Below are 19,688 nucleotides of genomic sequence, written 5' to 3'. Positions count from 1 at the left end.
TGTGTTGGGCTCTGTGCTGAGCATGGAGCCTGCTTAAGATTCTCTCTCTCCCTCTCCCTCTGCTCCCCCCTCCCTAAATAATTAAAAAGAAAGAAAAAGAAAGAAGGAAAGAAGAAAGAAAGAAAGAAAGAAAGAAAGAAAGAAAGAAAGAAAGAAAGAAAGAAAGAAAGAAAGAAAAGAAAGAAAGAAAAAGGAAGGAAGGAAGGAAGGAAGGAAGGAAGGAAGGAAGGAAGGAAGGAAGGAAGGACTTCTAAAAAACAGAGAGAAATGTTTGGTGTTGTCCCAAACAATACAAATATTAAAGATTGCCATCTTCCAAAGCAGGGGCTCCCGTGCCTTGTAACTGTTCTGGGGGAAGAGAAAACAGTGGTCCTCTCGGCTGTTATGTGGCCTGAGGAGATGAACTGGATTATATCAGAGCTTAAACACACAGCTGTTCCCCCGGCCCCCCCGCCCCCCCCCCCCCCACACAGGAAATTGGATGGGATGGAAGGTGGAGAGTATAAGAAACTGGTCTGGGCCACAGGGGTACATTGAAATCTCCCACTCTCCTGCTGTGCTTAGAAGGCACGAAATCCTGCTAGAAGGAAGAGCTACCAACAAATGTAATAAAGGTTTCCTCCCCAGAACATTTGCCAGATTTTGGTCCTGCTGTAAGCCAGGCAAAAAGGGCTAGAGTTTTCTTTGTGAAGCACAGAAGATTCAGATTTTTGCAGATTCAAATGGAGTTGGAAAGACAGTGATATTTTTCTCAGTCTTTAGGTGCTTGGTTGATAAGATTCCACCAGAAGTAGAGGCCTGCATCAGACACAAGACTGGCAGCCCCCTGAAAATATTGGCTGCAATTTGAAGATGTGCAGGCACCTCTCACTTTATTTAACTTCACAACTACCATGATTTTTTACAAATTGAAGGTTCATGGCATCCCTACATCAAGCAAGTCTATCAATGTCACTTCTCCAACAGCATTTGCTCACTTTTTATCTCTGTGTCACATTTTGGTAATTCTTGCAATATTTCAAGCTTTTTCAATATTATATTTGTTACAGAGATCTGTGATCAATGATGACGACTCGCTGGAGGCTCAGATGATGGTTAGCATTTTGTAGTAAGAAAGCATTTTTAAATTAAGGTATGCACACTGGCTTTTTTAGACGCAATGCTATTGCACACTTGATAGATAGACTATAGCATACTATAAACATAATTTTTATGTGCACTGGGAAACCAAAAAGTCATTCGACTCCCTTTATTGCAATGTTCTGGAAGCAAACCCACAATATCTCCAAGGTATAGCTGTATAGAGCAGGGAGCTCAGTTCACACCACCAAAGAATTAAAGCTTAATTGTCTATAGTGTTTAAGGGCTAGAGAGAGAGAGAGAGAGAAGCCCACCTCTTAATCAATGTCTTGGGAAATCTACACCCAAACAGGGAGAAGGCAGAAGAAAAATGAGGTCTAACTTCAACCCAGTCTAGAACCAGCGCAAATAATATCTGAATTAATTTAGTCAGCCTCTCATCTGTTATGCCTTTTTAGAAAGAATAAAGCCCTCCCTGGCAGAAAGTAATGTCATCTTCACTTTCTATGTATCTTTAATCACATGCAAAGAACCAGAAATTATTTTTAAAAAGAGTAAGAATGAGTGGGAGAACACAAAATATAAGCAGGATCACAGAAGAGCTATGAACCTTAACTTTAAATTCACATCATACATGAAGATTGATTTAAGATGGATCATAGAAGTAAATGCGTGAAAGATGAAAAAAAATAGAGCCTCTAGAAATAAATATAAGTCTGTATCTTCATAACATCAAAATGGGTAAACATTTCTTAATAAGGATGTACAGGGACACCTGGTGGCTGAGTTAGTTAAGCGTCTGCCTTCCGCTCAGGTGGTGATCCCAGGGTCCTGGGACTGAGTCTCACATTAGGCTTCTTGCTCAGCGGGAAGCCTGCTTCTCCCTCTGCTTGTGCTCTCTTTTTCTCTGACAAATATATTTTAAAAAATCTTTTTTAAAAAAGGATATACAAACACTAAAATGAAAAGAACAATGGGAGAATAGATCTGTGTTTTATTTATTTATTCTTTCTTTCTCCAAATTTTTATTTAAACTCCAGTTGCTTAACATACAGTATAATATTCGTTTCAAGTGTAGAATTGAGTGATTCAACACTTCTATACAACACCCAGTGAGGTTTTGTTTTAAATGAGGACTTCTGTCCCTGGAAATACACCATTACAAGACTAAAAAGGTAAGCCACAGAATATGGAAAAATATTCATAGAGTGTGTACTGGCAAAAGATTCATCCAAAATATTTAAAAAGAACTGCCAGTCAATAAAAGACAAATAAGACAACTAAATATGGGAAAAAAAATATAAAAACGTTTATATGAAAGTCATTCAAAATAACCAATAAGCATATGTAAAAATGTTTAATATCATTACTCACACATTTCCAACAGGTGTATGAAAATGGTACAGGCAGTTTGGAGAACTGTCTGATGGTAAACCGAATATATGGCTAGCTTATGTCCCAAGATTTCCCAGATATGAATGTGTGTGTTCACAAACATACACAAACAATAATTCTCAGCAGTTTTATTCATAATATTTATATTTATAAACTAGAAACAAAAACCAGACCATTTTAAGGAATACATTAATAAATTTTGATATATTCACAAAATGGCAGGCTAAACATCACTTTTTTAAAAAAAGCTACTGATGTACAATAAGGTAAATGAATGTCACAAACGTTATGCTCAATGAAGAAAAGCAGAAACTAAAAGTCCATATATGTAAAAAAAGAAAAGTCCATGTGTAGGATTCCATTTGTGTAAGGTTTAACAACAGATAAATTTAAGTTATGGTAATATAGCTATGAGGGACCATTCTGTAGTGCTGGAAATATCTGTGTCATTATGATTTGTGTGGTGGTTATGCTCATGTGCATATACATAAAATTGAAATAAATTGTATACTTGGGGCGCCTGGGTGCCTCTGTCAGTTAGGCATCTGCCTTCAGCTCAAGTCATGATCCAGGGGTTCTGGGATCAAGACCCACATCCAGCTCCCAGCTCAGCAAGGAGTCTGCTTCTACCATTCCCTCTGACCTTCCCTGTTGCTCACATTTTCTCTCTCTCTCTCTCCCTCTGTCTCTCAAATGAATAAATAAAAAAGAAATTTGAAATAAATTATATATTTAATATCAGGGCACTTTACAATGTGTGTGTATGTGTATGCATGTGTATATAATTCTTGAACAAGTGTTCAGAGGAAAAGACAAAAAAACGGAATTTCAATGAAAATATGGAAAGCAAAGGGAAGGGTAAATTGGAGATTTGTGGGTAATTACAAATTGTGATTGAATTTTGACTGTACAACAATAATAATATTTTATTAGGAGGTTTAAAATAAATAGAATATAAATGCATGGAAACAATGCAAAAAGCAGTGTGGATCAGTGGGATTAAATCTTCTAAGGCTTTAATAAGAAAAGTGAAATAAGGAATGGAGTGCATTATATTTAATATTTCAAATTGCATAATTTAAAATGGAAGGCAATCCATAACATAGTAAATGCAAAAGTTAGAACAATAAAAAATATAAATTGAGACATCTTAAAAACTTAATAGGCAAAACATTTCTTAAATAAGACACAAAATGACCATTAAGGAGAAAGTAAGGAGCATTGAATTAAATTGATATTTAAAAATATATTTATAGGGGTGCCTGGGTGGCTCAGTCATTAAGCATCTGCTTTCGGCTCAGGTCATGGTCCCAGGGTCCTGGAATCGAGCCCCGCATCGGGCTCCCTGCTCGGCGGGAAACCTGCTTCTCCCTCTCCCACTCCCCCCGCTCATGTTCCCTCTCTCGCTGTCTCTCTCTGTCAAATAAATAAATAAAATCTTTAAAAAAAAATTATAGAATGAAAAAGTAAACCAAAGTCAGTGAAAATAGTTTCCCTATATATTTATGAAACTATAATCAAAATGTATAAAGAAATCTTACAAACTAATAAAACCAAGATAGACAACACAATAGAAAAAAAGGTGCGGACAGGGGGAAAATATCTGCAAGGCACATGACACAATAAATATTGAAAATCTCCCAACTTCCAGTAAAAATAAAGGAAAGTTGCTCAACTTTATTAGAAATCTGGGGAAAGAAAATTAACCACAAAATGATATAATAAAAATAGTATACGAAATCAGGGTCACCTGTCTCTCAGTTGGTGGAGCAAGTGACTCTTGATCTCAGGGTTGTGAGTTTGAGCCCCGTGCTGGTTGTAGAGATTACTTTAAAAAATAAAATCTTTTTAAAAAAAGTTTCCAATATCAAGTGCTGAAGAGATGGAGCAGCTACAACTCTCATAAAGCACTGACAGAGATGTTACTCAGAACAACAACTTTGAAAAAATAATTGCCAGTACTTAACAAAGCTGCACATACAAAATGCAGAACATTAACACTGTATTACATATAAAGTGTAGTTTTAACAGAAATTTACAAGACCTACAAAGAAACCGAAAAATGTAATACATTGGACTCAGGAAAAAAAGAAGTCAGTAGAAACTGAATGACCCAGATGTTAGATTGAGCAGAAAAAGACATCAAAGTACTATTATAAATAATATGTTCAGATAACTTAAGAAAATATATATAAAGAATTAAAGGAAAGTGTGACAGTAAGTATTCATCAAATATAGAACCTCAATAAAAAGAAAGGGACAAATAAAAAATACCAAATGAGAATTCTGTAGTTAAAAATACAGTAACTGAAATGAAAAAATCCACTGGAAATATCCAATGACAAATATGGGGTGATAGAATAAACAATCAGTGATCTTGCAGTAGAGCAATGGAAATCAACCCATTTGAAGAACAAACATGAAAAGAATGAAGGAAAATAGCCTCAGAGATTTGTGTGACACCATTCAGTGTATCAATAGATACATAGTGGAGTTCCCAGAGAGGAGGAGAAAAGAAAGAGGTAAAAAGCAAAGCAAAATAAAATAAAGCAAAACCTGAAAACAAAACCTGGACAAAACTGCCTTCATTTGGTAAAAAAAATCCCATTCAACCTTTTACTGGAGATTCTATCACATAACATATAATATACAAAAGTAAGTTTCAGGAGCTTAAATGTGAAAGGTAGAACAATTCAAAAGTGAGGCAAAAAATAAGTAAGGAATAAATGAACAATACAAAGTAAAGGAACAATACAAAATGAAAGAATGATACAAAAAAAAACAATACAAAATAAAATGAATAATACAAAACAAAATGCTAAAGGCATCTAAATTAGAAAAGAAGAAGCACAATTCTCATTATTCTCAAGTGAAATTATTATGTATGTAAAAGACAAAATCAATATATACAAATGAACTGTGTTTCTGTATATTAATAGCAAACAATTCAAAAATTAATAAAATATTTCCATTAGCAATAGGACAAAATTTAGGAATAAATTCAACAGCAACAAATACATCAAGACTTAACAGTTAAACAAAGTGTGCTAATCCATACAATGGAATATTACCAAGCAATAAAAAAGAAAGAAAGAACTAATGATCTATGTAACAATGTGAATGTTTCTAAATATTATTCCGGGGTGCCTGGGTGGCTCAGTCGGTTAAGCGTCTGCCTTCGGCTCAGGTCATGATCCCAGGGTCCTGGGATCAAGTCCTGCAATGAGCTCCCTGCTCCACAGGGAGCCTGCTTCTCCCTCTGCCTCTCTCTCTGTCTCTCATGAATAAATAAATAAAATCTTAAAAAAAAAACAAAAAAATAAAAATATTATTCTGATTGAAAAAAAATCCAGACCAATAAAACAGTATTATCCTAATTTTGTGAAACTCTGCAAAAGCAAATCTCACAAATATACAACTGATCAGCAGTTCTTTGGGGTTGGAGGTCAGAGATAGGGGGTTTCTTAGAAAGAGAACAAGATATTCTGGGGATTATGGAAATATCCTATGTTTTAATTATAGTAGTAATTGGTCTGGAGTATATATTTGTCCAAACTTATTATATACTTAAACTGAACACGGCTTATTGTATCATAATTATTCCTCAATAACTTTTATTTGAAAAAAGTTATTATTTTCTAAAATAACACTTCAATATGTTGTATTAATTAATATAACTTCTGAATTATATTTTTCACAAAAAGTCTTCTTTCCTGACAAAAAATCAATAAATATATACTAAATTCATTTTAAATAATGCTGCTAAATTTTTCTATATGCCAAATTCAATTGCAGCCCTATCTATTGAGTGCCTGTGTCAACCAAGGAAAGACAAAACTGCAAGTTGCAAAATAAAATATGTGTGTTTATTTGGGGACTTAGGGATTGCAATCCAAGAGACACAGATTCAATCAAAATCAAAAGTGTGCTTGGGAGAAACAAAGGAGGTTAGAGTTTTTAAAAAGGAGAGAGGGAATTTACATAAAACATTTTGAAGGAAATGTGATTGGTGCGTTACACTCGCCTGTATGGGATTGGTTGCTAGGCAGAACTGTGTTAAGGCAGAAAGTCCATTTGTGTCCATTTTAACATAGAACATATCCTTGGCTTCTAGCCCCACCTGTTCAATGTCCTGCCTGCTCCATTTAAAATAATCCTCTTAGCAATGCTTACTCTATTTTATTCTCTTCCTTATCCCCTGCAAATACAGATATTTATGTTTTTTCAGATAATTTTTGTCCTTGATTTACAATTTCCCAGGAGAAAAGAGGATATTGGTCAAAGAAGCTTAATCTTTTTATATTTCTGATATATATTTCTCAAATAATTCTTCATATATGGATTGGTAATAAATTATATACTTGAAAAAAAAAAAACAGAATGCATCAGGTACTTAGAATCTTCTAGGCCTTCTAAAATAATGAATCATCTTCTGGCCTAATTCAACTTTAGCATATCACCTAATCCCCACTCCTACCACCTGCTCTATTAGCTTTCAATTAAGGAATTTAGGAAATGTACATTTAGGAAGGGAAATTTAACTGCTTTTAGAATAAACAATAAAGGACAATTCTTATTTACAGAATTGTAACTAAATGACAATTTACAATTAAGTAAATCAAATTTACACTTTCACACTGTGAGGGAACAGAGTGAAATATTGCTACCAGAATTCCTCATTATTCATTTTAAGATGAAGGCAAAATGCCCAAAGTTGTCTATCAGCAGACACATACTAGAATGGAGGAAAAAACATTCAAGGTAGAGGTGGTTGGGTTCATTTCAAGGAATCCTTTTTAGTAGTTTTAATTTTCTTTGATTCTATCCTCACAGTCCAAGAAAACAAAGGAGTCAATTTTTTTTTTTAAAAAACCAGGCGTTATTTCTACTAGTTTAAAGCCCACTGATGTTTGGGTTTTAACTGCACTTTGTGTGTGTGTATGTGTATGTGTATATGTGTGTTTTCTTTCTTTTTTTTAGAGCTTAAATTTTTTATTTTTTTATTATGTTCAATTAGCCAACATATAATACATCATTAGTTTTTGATGTAGTGTTCAATGATTTCATTAGTTGCTTATAACACCCAGTGCTCATCACCATGTGTGTTTTCTGACAAGTAGTCCCAACTAAAGGATTCTTCTGAAAAGCTTCTCTTGCTAAAGTATCGAGCAGGGATCACTATCTATTCTATTCCACTGTTTTTCAGAATTTATATATTCTGGGTTTTTCCCTTATACTTACTTGCCCTTCATTTCCTTCTATTCATTCTAACATTCAGGAAATTGAATGCCTTCAGGGAGCCATTAAGGTCTTGAGAGTTTCCCAATTCCCTCAAGAAACACACAGGAAATTTTAATCATGTATTTATTATATCCTTCTGATCAGAAGATTAACTCTGGGGACTCTATTCCCTTTGTACTATAGTAAATATAAAACTAAATTTTTTGACCATCTTGCTCTTGCTTTCCTACCATGGAGGCTCTGCTTATGGTTATCATATATTAAAGAAGAAGTTTGAATTTCAATCTTACTACTGTAACTACTATCATTTACCCAATTTTTATATCACTGTGTTAGACAAATACAACTTTTCTGTGTGATTGATTGATTGTTTGGGGGGAATATAGAGAAATAATCCATTGGAATGAGCAGTTATATGGTTCCTAAATAAGCTAAAGTATTGAATATTTTTTTCTTCCACTGGTAAGTGAAACTCACTTATTTGACTCTCTCATATAAATACATTTTGAAAATCAGTTAAAAGTACAAAAAACAAGATGAAGAAGACACAAACATTATGTTTTAATTTTATTCTTACAGCTTTGCATGGTGGCAGTATTGTAGCCAATGAGGTTTATCCGAGGCGCGATTATTGCTAATTTTATTCTTATAAACACAGAGTAAGAGGACTTTATAATTTGGCCATTTATTCTCACCCCTTATCCTACACTTCAATTTCTTTTTCTACATTAACGTCAAAATTGGTAGGCAACATCTAGTGAAACAATGAAAAACCGGTGTTTTAATCAGTGTGGAATATTTTTCCCTAAAGGATGAATTGCAATCTGTCATAATTACATATTTCCATAGGGATTATTCACCTATCAGTGTAGATATTTTACATCTAACACAGTTACCTCATTTCTTACTATTTCAATAACTTTGTAATGTTGTTTTTTTCTGTTTTACCTACTGTACTAAAGAAATAGTGTCTCCCAAGTGAAAGGATAATGAAGCCATCAAAAACACCTCCCTTTATTCTAAAGAGGTAAAACTATAGCATCGTGAACTGTTTAAAATATTTATTTTTAGGGGGCGCCTGGGTGGCTCAGTTGGTTAAGCAACTGCCTTCGGCTCAGGTCATGATTCTGGAGTCCCGGGATCGAGTCCCACATCGGGCTCCCTGCTCAGCGGGGGGTCTGCTTCTCCCTCTGACCCTTCCCCTCTCATGCTCTCTGTCTCCCATTCTCTCTCTCAGATAAATAAATAAAATCTTTAAAAAAAAAAAAAAAAAAAATAAATAAATAAATAAAATATTTATTTTTATTTTCTACATAGTGTAAAAAGATAGTTATATTTTTTCAGACAAAATGTAATAATCAACCATTGTGCATTAACTGGAAAAGACATTGCATATTTTAGGAAATGTATTGCAACATCCAAAAAAATATTGTGAAAAAGTATCTGTATGCTTTATAGGTTTGCTTTATTTTACAGGTTTACATTGTTCTTTATAAGAAAAAAGTATAAAAACTCTGTTTCCTGAGTCCCCTGAGTAAGATATTTCTATTGGATATCAAAAGCCAATTATAAGTTGCTATTCATCATGTTTCACATTCCAGCTCAGAGTACCCTTTCCTCTCATTCCCAGTGGGCATTTTTCTCAGAAACCAATGCCTCTGGCTATTTTCTAAGGATGACCACAAAGTTTTTGGATGTTAGGGCTTTGTCTTTCATCACGTCCAACTTAAAAATTGTAGAATACGAACTAAACGTGAAGGCATACATGGAATTTCTCAGTTCAAATGCCATAGTACAGTTAATTCTTATATTTGGATGTATTTGACATTAGTTACCATTAAATCCAAAGTGAGAAGTTTAAAAGAACTTCAATGAGAACACAGATTAAATTTCCAACCTTGATTATTATGCTTTATAAACTAGACTTTGCATTGCATACATTTTAGAATGAAATTCACTTTAGCTTTTTTTTCCCTCTCACATAAAAAGAGAAGCATTTAAACACACTTTGAAGCTAAGACCCCAATGTTTTATTTTCTTACTCGTGGAATTTCCTTTTGGAATAAACTAATAAACAGTACTTGAAAAGACTAGAGACTTTCTAGTTAAAAATTTCTAATTTTATAGGTAAAACAACCAGAAAAGAAAAGTCAACAGCTCAAGTTGCACAGCTAGTTAGGGATTCCAAGTAGTCTTGATAGTGTGGCATGATTATTCTCAATTTCAATTTTCTTATCATTAACAGGTACCAAGAAACACACACACACACATGGCTGCTGTTAATTTGACATTGGTTACAGAATTTATCCTTTTGGGACTGACAGATCGTGCTGAACTGAAAGTGGTCCTCTTTGTTTTATTCCTGCTGATCTATACCATTTCTTTGGTAGGGAATCTAGGAATGCTTTTTCTAATCCAAATAACTCCCAAACTCCAAACACCCATGTATCATTTCCTTAGCTGGCTCTCATTGGTTGATGCCTGCTATTCATCGGTCTTTGCACCAAAAATGCTGCTGAACTGCTTTGTTGAACGGGAGACAATCTCATTCTCTGCGTGCATCGTGCAGTATTTTTTATTTGTGTCACTCCTTACCACTGAGGGCTTCCTGCCGGCGGTAATGACTTATGACCGCTACGTGGCCATCGTCAACCCTTTACTTTACACGGTGGCTATGACTAAAATAGTTTGCATGGTCCTGGTCACTGGGTCGTGTGTAGGAGGCTTCATCAACTCACTGACACACACGATTGGCTTGGTGAAATTGTCTTTCTGTGGGCCGAATATCATCAGTTACTTCTTCTGTGACCTTCCCCCACTATTGAAGTTGTCATGTTCTGACACATCCATGAATGAACTGTTGCTTTTAATCTTCTCTGGAATTATTGCTATGATCACTTTCTTGATTGTGATGATCTCCTATGTCTTCATTGTGGCTGCTATCCTGAGGATCCGCTCAGCAGCCAGTAGACACAAAGCCTTCTCCACCTGTGCTTCACATTTAACGGCTGTGACTTTATTCTACGGCTCTGTAAGCTTTAGTTACATCCAGCCAAGCTCCCAATATTCCTTAGAACAAGAAAAGGTGGTATCTGTGTTCTATACCCTGGTGATTCCTATGTTAAATCCAATGATTTACAGCCTGAGGAACAAGGAGGTGAAAGATGCTGTGAAAAGAGCTATAGAAATGAAATATTTTCCTTGTTAATTTCACACCATATGTGTCCCAAAATAGCATATAAAGAAGTCTTCTGGATAAGAATATTTATATGAAGTTATTAAAGTTTTGAGCCCAAAGGAATCCTAGAGTTTACTTAATGGGAGCCTTCTATTTTACAACAGAAGAAAAAAGCCTAGAAGAATAACAGGTACAAGAGATATGCCTGGTTATTTTGTAAAATAACCTAAAAACCATAGTAAGATCTAAGCTATTTATCTCTGGACGGTTGAAGACACTTTCATTCCTGTACATGTGTAGAAATGAGTACATACAAATAGATATACAGACACCCAAATAGACAGATACAAACATAAGATTAGTAAGTAATAAAATATCTCTTAACTCAGTCTCTCTATTAAGCACAGAAATAAGTAAAATACTTTTAAAGCATAGAGGATTGGTACTTGAATTATCCACAAAGCTGGCATATGCATATTCTGAAATTAGCCTGGATTACTTATAGCCAGACATTTTTCAAAATAAATGCAAATACTCAAAAATAGTCAGAAAAAGAATTTGGGTTCTAGATTGCCTGTGTCATTTCATTCCCAGTGGTTAGTCTGGACCATTTCCTGCGCCTGGCTTTGGTTTCCATTACTGCATACGAAACCGAACAGGACAGAATGCCACACTTTTACTACCACTCCACATGGGATGGTTACTAATACTCTGAGAAAACGTACGCTGAAGAATTTGACTTCATGTTTAGAAAGGAGGTCTCAAAGATAATTCGGGAGTTGTGAATAATCAGACCCATTTCCCTTTTTCCATTAAACATCTTCCAGAATATTCTTTAGACTTTAAACAAGAAATTACCTGAAGGTATTCTATGCAGGAGGAAATCTGTGCTATGTATTTCAGGAAGGGAAAATATGTGAAGCCACTGTTTTCCCTTTGATTCAAATTATATGTACAAGTGCATAATGATGGAATCAGGCCCACAAATATTGATTCTTCCATAGTTATCTCTTCCCCCTAAATTGCTATAAAGTCTCCTATCTAGAAACAAAACAGTGTTCTAGAGAATATCTCCATTTACAAACAAAATTATATTTAATTTTTGGAGATTCTTTTAAATACTGAAATAATAAGAGGCAACTAGGCTAAGCAGCACAATGAGACAGCTGAATACTCTATAGATATTAAGGCATGGTTTTACTTGGCAGGCTAGATTAAACTTTTTTTCCCTCTCAGTGACAGCCAAACTCATGAGTGAATGGCTCCAATATCTGTGAAGGTAGCAAATTGAAATGTGAAAAAAGATAGCAAATTGACATCCTCATTATATTAGAGATCAAGCAAAGAAATTCATATGAAAGTTTACTTTTCAGAATGAAATAATGATACCACCAACAACACCAAGAACATCATATAACATTTGTATGACCCTTTATTATTATCCAAAATCATTTATCTTTTATTTTTTTTAAGATTTTATTTATTTATTTGAGAGAGAGAAAGAGAGAGCACGCACAGGCAGGGAGAGGGGCAGAAAGAGAGGGAGAAGCAGACTCCCAGCTGAACAGGGAGCCTGATGCAGGGCTTGATGGGGGGCTCCATCCCAGGACCCAGGGACCATGATCTGAGCCTAAGGCAGACACTTAACTGACTGAGCCACCTAGGCACCCCTAAAATTATTTAATATATTATTTGAAATTGGGCCGCATAGGGCTACAAATATGTGACATTTATGTATAAGAGACAATCATATAAATGAATTTGTATTAAAGTTTTGGTTTTCGGAAAAAAGTAAAAAGGTAAAATAATAATGATAAGTAAACCTAATTTTATATGGTTCTTCACAATTTTTTCAACAGCATTCAATATCTTATATCCTAGAGTATAAAACACAAGGAATAATATATAAGTCAGATAATTAAAACTCAGAAAATTTGAACTCATTCTGTTATAATACTCAGCTCATAAAATAAGGGGCTAGTCAGGATGTAAATAAAAATGTTTACTAAGTGTACATGCGTGGGAGGGATGTTATTTTATGGAACAAAAGTAAGATATTTGTTTATGTTTAATACTGACTTTCAACTCATCCTAACAAAGAGTTACTGTATTATAGTATATATAGTAACTATATTACATTATAAACGGTAACTGGATGCTCAAATAAGATAAAAAAGAAAATCCCTTTCCTAAATTGTGAGGCAGATGAAGGGCATGTGGCAGATTTGTAGGATGAAGATTGGAAAACGAGTAATATATTCTATATAATGGGTAACATACCATATATATACCTGATTCATATATATACATATATGTGTGTGTGTGTGTGTGTGTGTGTGTGTGCATCACACATATCAGTAAATGCAACTCAGTTAAGCAGATTCTAAATATCCTTAGGTGGTTAATATATTTAGTCAATTAGAAATAAATGAGGACTTCATGAATGAAATATCTGATGCTATTTCTTCAAATTTCATGTAAAATATCAGGATACAAAATTGAGAATGGGCATTTTCAGCTCCAATCCCTCTACCCCATCCATAAAATTGGTTACTGCTCAACATCAACACTTGGAGAAATCAGGACTTGGCAGATGTTTATCTAACATAACTTTCCTCTTAGCTCACAGAGAATCTCTATTAAATATGTGTTATTTTTTTATTTCACGTGGGTAGACTTGGAGTTTGTAGTTTAGAAATTGGCCTAACTCATCAGGGAAATAAGTTGCTGGCGCTATGTGGGCTAGTCATGGGTACATTTGCACCATGGTCATGCTTGTTATTTATTAAGAGACCCACAGTCAGTGTAATGAATTCATGGTTCCCAAGATTTGAGATTTGGTCTTGTGCTGTGAACACAATAGGGATTACATCAATCCCAGCTTTGATGGCAATTTTCAGTTAGTCCTTGGTCAGTTGTGGCCTGTAAACAAATTACAACTCCCAGAATTATGGATATCTAAGGAGCATATTTTCATCCCATCAAAAACCTAATCTGCTATAGAATGCCCTCTACAAATGTCCAATGTTTGTCATCCTTCCCCTGTAAAACTAGCTTGTTAAAATTCTACCAATTAAATACGACTTTTTTTTTTTTCAATTTAAGCAAGACCCATCTCTTTCTTTAGAGTTGGTATCAATTAGTCTTAGATATATCTAATGAAGTCTTAAAATTCATATATTCTCACTCTTCATTCTTAGACTGCTCAGATATTCAGTGTTTGCTGAATCAGAATACTGTCCTGAGGGGAGCCTGGGTGGCTCAGTTGGTTAAGCGTCTGCCTTCGGCTCAGGTCATGATCTCATGATCTGGGATCCAGCCCCACATCTGGATTCCTGCTCAGCGGGGAGCCTGCTTCTCCCTCTCCCTTTGCCGCTCCCTCTGCTTGTACTCTTTCTCTCACTCTCTCTCTCTCTGTGTCAAATAAATAAATAAGTAAATAAATAAATAAATAAAATCTTGAAAAAAAAAAAAGGAATATTGTCCTGAGTCTAATTTTTCTCACACTGGATATTTCCTATCTTTTCCACTATTTTTCATGCAATATGGTTTCAAATTCCATCATTATTATGTTCACTCCTAGTCTGTTAATACTAAAAGGCTGTATGGAATAAATAATAAAAGCAACACAAATTTTTACATCAGACAATCATTGTATTAAGGTGTTGTCCTACCATTTCCTATAGTCCAAACTCAGACAATTCCTTTAGTTATTCCAGGCCACGTATAATGTGAATCATATGGATCAGAATATTCAATTAAATAAAATTACATAATGATTAGAGATAATAGTTGTGAAGTGCCTGGAACATACTAAACATTTAATAAATAAAAACCACCCCAACTAGGATCCTACTTAATACTTACTTATCAAAGAAAAGGCAATATTCTTATTAGTAAAATTAATTATAATATTTCCTATGTGTTAGTCTGTTTTAACTATTGCTTCATTTTAATATCACTGCAAATTTTCACCACCTTGTTTTTGTACAGTTGTGTTTGTTGGCTTGGTTGCATTTGACCAGTGTCAGTGACTTATTTATTCTAATTTGCCCCTCTTCCCTTTTTTACTATATGTAAATGCTTCCATTTTACTCTGATTTACCACCTTTTATATTTTTCATTCTATCCTCCAAGTAGCAGCCTACCTAGGATTTCTAAAAATTACATTTCTGTTCAACTACCACTGTGACAAAAATGTTAAACTTGATATTTATTTTAGTGTCTTAGTTGGCTAAATTATTTCTTATATTAAAAGGCAATTTAGTGTATCAACACATGCACACTTGAATTCTATCTAGTGATTGCTGATTGCTTCCACTTCTTTTAGGTTATCTCCGATTGAAATATATGTCTATTTTCCATAATTACTACCAATAATAATACACGTATATAGAAGCATATTGTCATCAATAAAGGGAACTTAGGCCTCTTTAAAACTAAATATATATAAAAATACATATATATATGTATAACTATGTTATGTAAGCTATAATGATAAACATTGCTAAAATTCATTTTTAATAATTTAGGTGTTGTTTTGCAGAGGCTTATATAGGTGAGACATGAATTGATGTGACCGTTTTCTCTAAAACTGAGAAATGGCCAAATCCATGAATTGCTACAATTTGGAAAGATAGTGCTGGGACCTTACCTTCCTCAAGTCTCTCTTTGCTCTTTTAATGAAACATGGTATCACAGGATCACTGGGGATTCCATCCTCCAAAGACCCTGAACCAAATATAAGCACAAGTCAGGAAACTAAGAGAAAGGTCTAAGCTTCATCTTAACACCAGGTAAGTGTTATATTTATATGCTCTAACAAAGGAATTATAAATGCTTCTTGAGTCTTCAAAAACAGTAACTCTTAATACATGCTATGAATGGAATGTGAAGAAAAATCATCTTCAAATCTATTCAAATTATTGAGATAAGTGAAATATAATTAGACCATTACCACATCAAATAGTTCTCTTTTTTAAAAACATTTTATTTATTTATTTGGCAGAGATAGAGCAAGGGAGCCCACAAGCAGGGCAGCGGCAGGAAGAGGGAGAGGAGAAGCAGGCTCCTCGCTGAGCAGGGAGCCCAATTGGGGGCTGGATCCCAGGACCCCAGAGTCATGACCTGAGCCAAAGCAGCTGCTTAACCGACTGAGCCACCCAAGCGCCCCATCAAATAGCTCTCTGCAGGGTGCCTGGATGGCTCAGTTGGTTAAGTGTCCAACTTGATTTTGGCTCAGATCATGATTTCAGCGTGATGAGATCAAGACCTGTGTGCGGCTCTGTGCTCAGCAGGGAGTCTGCTTGAAATTCTCCTTCTCCCTCTGCCCCTCCCACTCATGCTTTCTCTCTCTCAAATAAATCTTTTTAAAAAAATTAGTGGGTTCATTCCCTATATTCTCACGTAGTGTATTTAGAGCTTCATATAATTATGTAAATTATAAAAGGAAATTTATTTAAAGAAATCCTTTAAAATTTAATTATTACAAGCTGGGAATTGTATTAAATCTGAGAGAGTGGTGATTTTTGACCCTGTTACCAGAGCTAATTTTTAGATTCAAAGATTAATTTGTTGTGTATAACTGACTTTACAGTAAAAGAAAAATGGCATGAAAGGCAGTCCAGATGAAAATTACTGCTTGTTAAATGAAAATCAAAGAAACAAATACAAAATCAGTGACTTAAGAGGGAACTCATAGTTAAAGTAACAAATTGGTTTGTTTAAAGTCAAGGGAGGCAGGCAAAGCTATCTAAACAAAATGAAACAAACAAAAAGAAAAACACAAAGATCCAAAATATTACTTTAGTCAAAAGCCATTTGTCCGGTATGTCAATAAACAGTCTGGTGTCTGTTTTACTTATTTGTTTTACTTTGACTATGCAGCAAACATTTAGGGGCTGTGCCAGACAGTTTTCATGTATTTTCTTATTTATCACAACTATCTTCTGAGAAAGATTCATAGGTGAAATGGTAGTTAAGCTAGAAACTAAGACTTAGACATGAAATCACAGTTTAATGGAGCAAAAAAGAACACGTCCTTTTTTTACCTCTGGCATTTCAGTAAAGTAAACATGATCAAAGCAATCTGGTCCCAAGGTTTGCAACACTTGAATTGTTACTAAATAACTTTACAACACACTGTGAGTAAAGGGCAGAGATCCAAAACCATGTCATTCTCACTTTTTATTCAATATCAGGGAAATATTACCAAAGCCCGGATTATGAAACACCATGTTCATTAATGTTCAATGAAAACAGATTCAATTGTCAAATTAATATGAAGCATGCTTTATATTTATTTCTTTTATTCAAAACTCCCAAAGTGTAATAGTCCATCATGTATTCCTATAAATCCTGGAATGAAGAAAGCTTTCCTCAAAAATTACTTAACCCTGTGTTCCCCTAATATACCAGCTATCATAATCTTATTTTTCATGTAATCTGGATTATATGAGAAAGCCTAAAATAAAATTAATTTAATGATCCTTTTCTTGATAAAAATCCATATTCACACATGATCTAATGTACCAAAAGTATATGCATTGTCCTTGAAATTAGACTTGAGATTTTTTGACTGCAGGGATCAAAACATATTGAAAAGTTTCTTGATTCAATCTTAATGAAAAAAATCTGATATGGACTAATCCACACCATGGGATAATAAATGCTCTCAGATATCAGAAAATGGGATGACAAATATCTGTTGGAATAGCAGAGAACGACTTCCCAGAACAAGTGAATTTTAACAAAGAAGTAATGTTATGATATAAAATGATTGACTGTTTTTTCACTCTGTATTCTAGACATCTGTAATTCTCATTTTCCATTTTTATGGATAGTCTATACATTTAATCATGTTTATATTGTGTATGTATATTATTGTGTAACACATGTCATGTTTTATTTGTCTAAGTTAAAAAGATGTGATAGACAGTAGGTTTGCCAGATGTCTCAGAAATTTACCTGTTACGTATTGAGTTTTTGTGTTCTTTGTTAAGGGATGTTTTTCCTCAAATACAGAGTCCTTGCCTTGTGTTCTGGAATGTGGAATATACTGTTACCCCAGGTCCATCTCCTAAACTCTTTCTGTTAAACCTACATTCCTCTGAGCCTTTCCAAGAGAGTTTTGATTCCTCCAAGGTTCTCACGGTGCATAATGTCAGTTTACACCCCCTGATGACACTTTGAGTCAGCCAAAGTCTCTTATCAGGCTGATTTCTCACACTTGAGAGAAGTGAATTTCCTGTGGACTGTGATTATTAACTAAGACCTTGCAGTTTTCTAAAGATGCTAGTTGATTGAATGTATATATTCACACTATACTCCAGTTATTTTCATTGTCCTCTTGTTCCCTGCAGATCCCCCATAGTGGGGGACACCCAAATGGCCAACAGAAATGTCAGTGTGGTAACAGAATTCATTCTCCTGGGGCTGACCGACAACCCTGAGCTGAATACTGCCCTTTTTGTGCTGTTTCTCTCCATCTACCTCGCCACTGTGGTGGGCAATGTTTGGATTATCACAGTCATCTGGGCTAGTGCCCAGCTGCATTCCCCCAAGTACTTCTTCCTTTGCCAGTTGGCTTTCTTAGATTTCTGCTATTCCTCAGTCTTTATTCCTAAAATGTTGGTGAACTACATAGCAGGACAGAAAGTCATCTCCTATCGAGGTTGCTTCCTTCAGTATTCCTTCTTCAGCATGTTCCTGACCACCGAATGTTTCCTCCTGGCAGCCATGGCCTATGATCGCTATGTCGCCATTTGCCGCCCACTTCACTACAAAGGCCTCATGACCCGCACGTTCTGCGTCCATTTGGTGACTGCTTCCTACCTAGTAGGTTCTGCTAGCTCACTCACCCACCTGAGCGCCTTGCTCAGCCTGTCTTTCTGTGGGCCCAATGTCATCAACCATTACTTCTGTGATATCCCACTGCTCTTTCAACTGTCCTGTTCTGACACCCAGTACTGCAAGATCTTATTTACTGTCCTCTCTGGCATGACATCAGTGACTGCCTTTCTGATAGTGATTAGTTCCTATCTGGGAATCCTCCTCACTGTCCTGAAGTTACACTCCACAAGGAGCAGATATAAAGCATTCTCCACATGTGCTTCTCACCTAATGGTCATCACTCTCTTCTATGGAACAGTGATATTTACTTATCTGGGGAGCAGCTCTAACCACCCACAGGATAGAGCCAAAATCCTCTCCATGTTTTATACTCTTTTGCTGCCAATCCTAAATTTCCTGATATACAGTGTGAGAAACACAGAGGCCAAAGAAGCAATGAAAAGAATTATTTTGAGAAAAATATTTGCTCAGTGACCGTGAATTTTCAAGAAGAAACTTTTAAGGAATGTTTATTGATTCTACAGGCAGGTGTATTGTTAAATACCTGTGAGATTTGTTGGAGGAAAAAAATGGTATTTTCAAATGTATTCATTATTGGCTTTGGAAACACACAGACATATATACATATATATACATATATATATACATATATAATGTATGTATGCATATATGTACATATACACATGCAGTACATTCTGTCTAGGAGGAAACACACTTCTTCCATCCTCTTAGGTTTACTGTTTGAAGACCTGTGAACTAAACTGACAAAAGACAGATTAACAGGTGAATAGGCAAAGTTTATTCATATGTATATAAGATGCAAAAAAAAAGTAGCTTGTTCAATAATTAGAGAATAGGGGTTCATATAATTTAGTATGTGAAAGGCTTTTATAGGAAGAACAAACAGGCTTCTGAGGGAAAAAAAGGAGAGATAAGAAATTTT

At 34.9% G+C, this 19,688-nt stretch overlaps 2 protein-coding genes and 1 pseudogene across 2 annotated transcripts; all 3 read left to right on the top strand.

The window, feature by feature from the left end:
• Window positions 1-8,293: 8,293 nt before the first annotated feature.
• LOC118536105 (U4 spliceosomal RNA) lies at window positions 8,294-8,452 on the top strand (annotated as a pseudogene).
• A 1,533-nt stretch (window positions 8,453-9,985) lies between these two features.
• LOC118536093 (olfactory receptor 5J3-like) lies at window positions 9,986-10,924 on the top strand. The gene has a single exon (XM_036092781.2). The coding sequence runs from the start codon at window positions 9,986-9,988 to the stop codon at window positions 10,922-10,924; it is 939 nt and encodes a 312-aa protein (XP_035948674.2).
• Window positions 10,925-18,280: 7,356 nt separating this feature from the next.
• On the top strand, window positions 18,281-19,219 carry LOC118536091 (olfactory receptor 5J3-like). Its single transcript, XM_036092780.2, has one exon. The coding sequence runs from the start codon at window positions 18,281-18,283 to the stop codon at window positions 19,217-19,219; it is 939 nt and encodes a 312-aa protein (XP_035948673.2).
• Window positions 19,220-19,688: the final 469 nt, after the last annotated feature.

This window comes from Halichoerus grypus, chromosome 11, assembly GCF_964656455.1.
Source record: "Halichoerus grypus chromosome 11, mHalGry1.hap1.1, whole genome shotgun sequence".
Lineage (NCBI taxonomy): Eukaryota > Metazoa > Chordata > Mammalia > Carnivora > Phocidae > Halichoerus > Halichoerus grypus.
The sequence above is the reverse complement of the archived record's forward strand: the minus strand, read 5'-3'. Positions and strand labels throughout refer to the sequence as shown.

What these genes read in the sequence shown, in the direction of transcription:
- LOC118536093 (XM_036092781.2), top strand. Translation starts at nt 9,986, where the DNA reads ATGGCTGCTGTTAATTTGACATTGGTTACAGAATTTATCCTTTTGGGA.
- LOC118536091 (XM_036092780.2), top strand. Translation starts at nt 18,281, where the DNA reads ATGGCCAACAGAAATGTCAGTGTGGTAACAGAATTCATTCTCCTGGGG.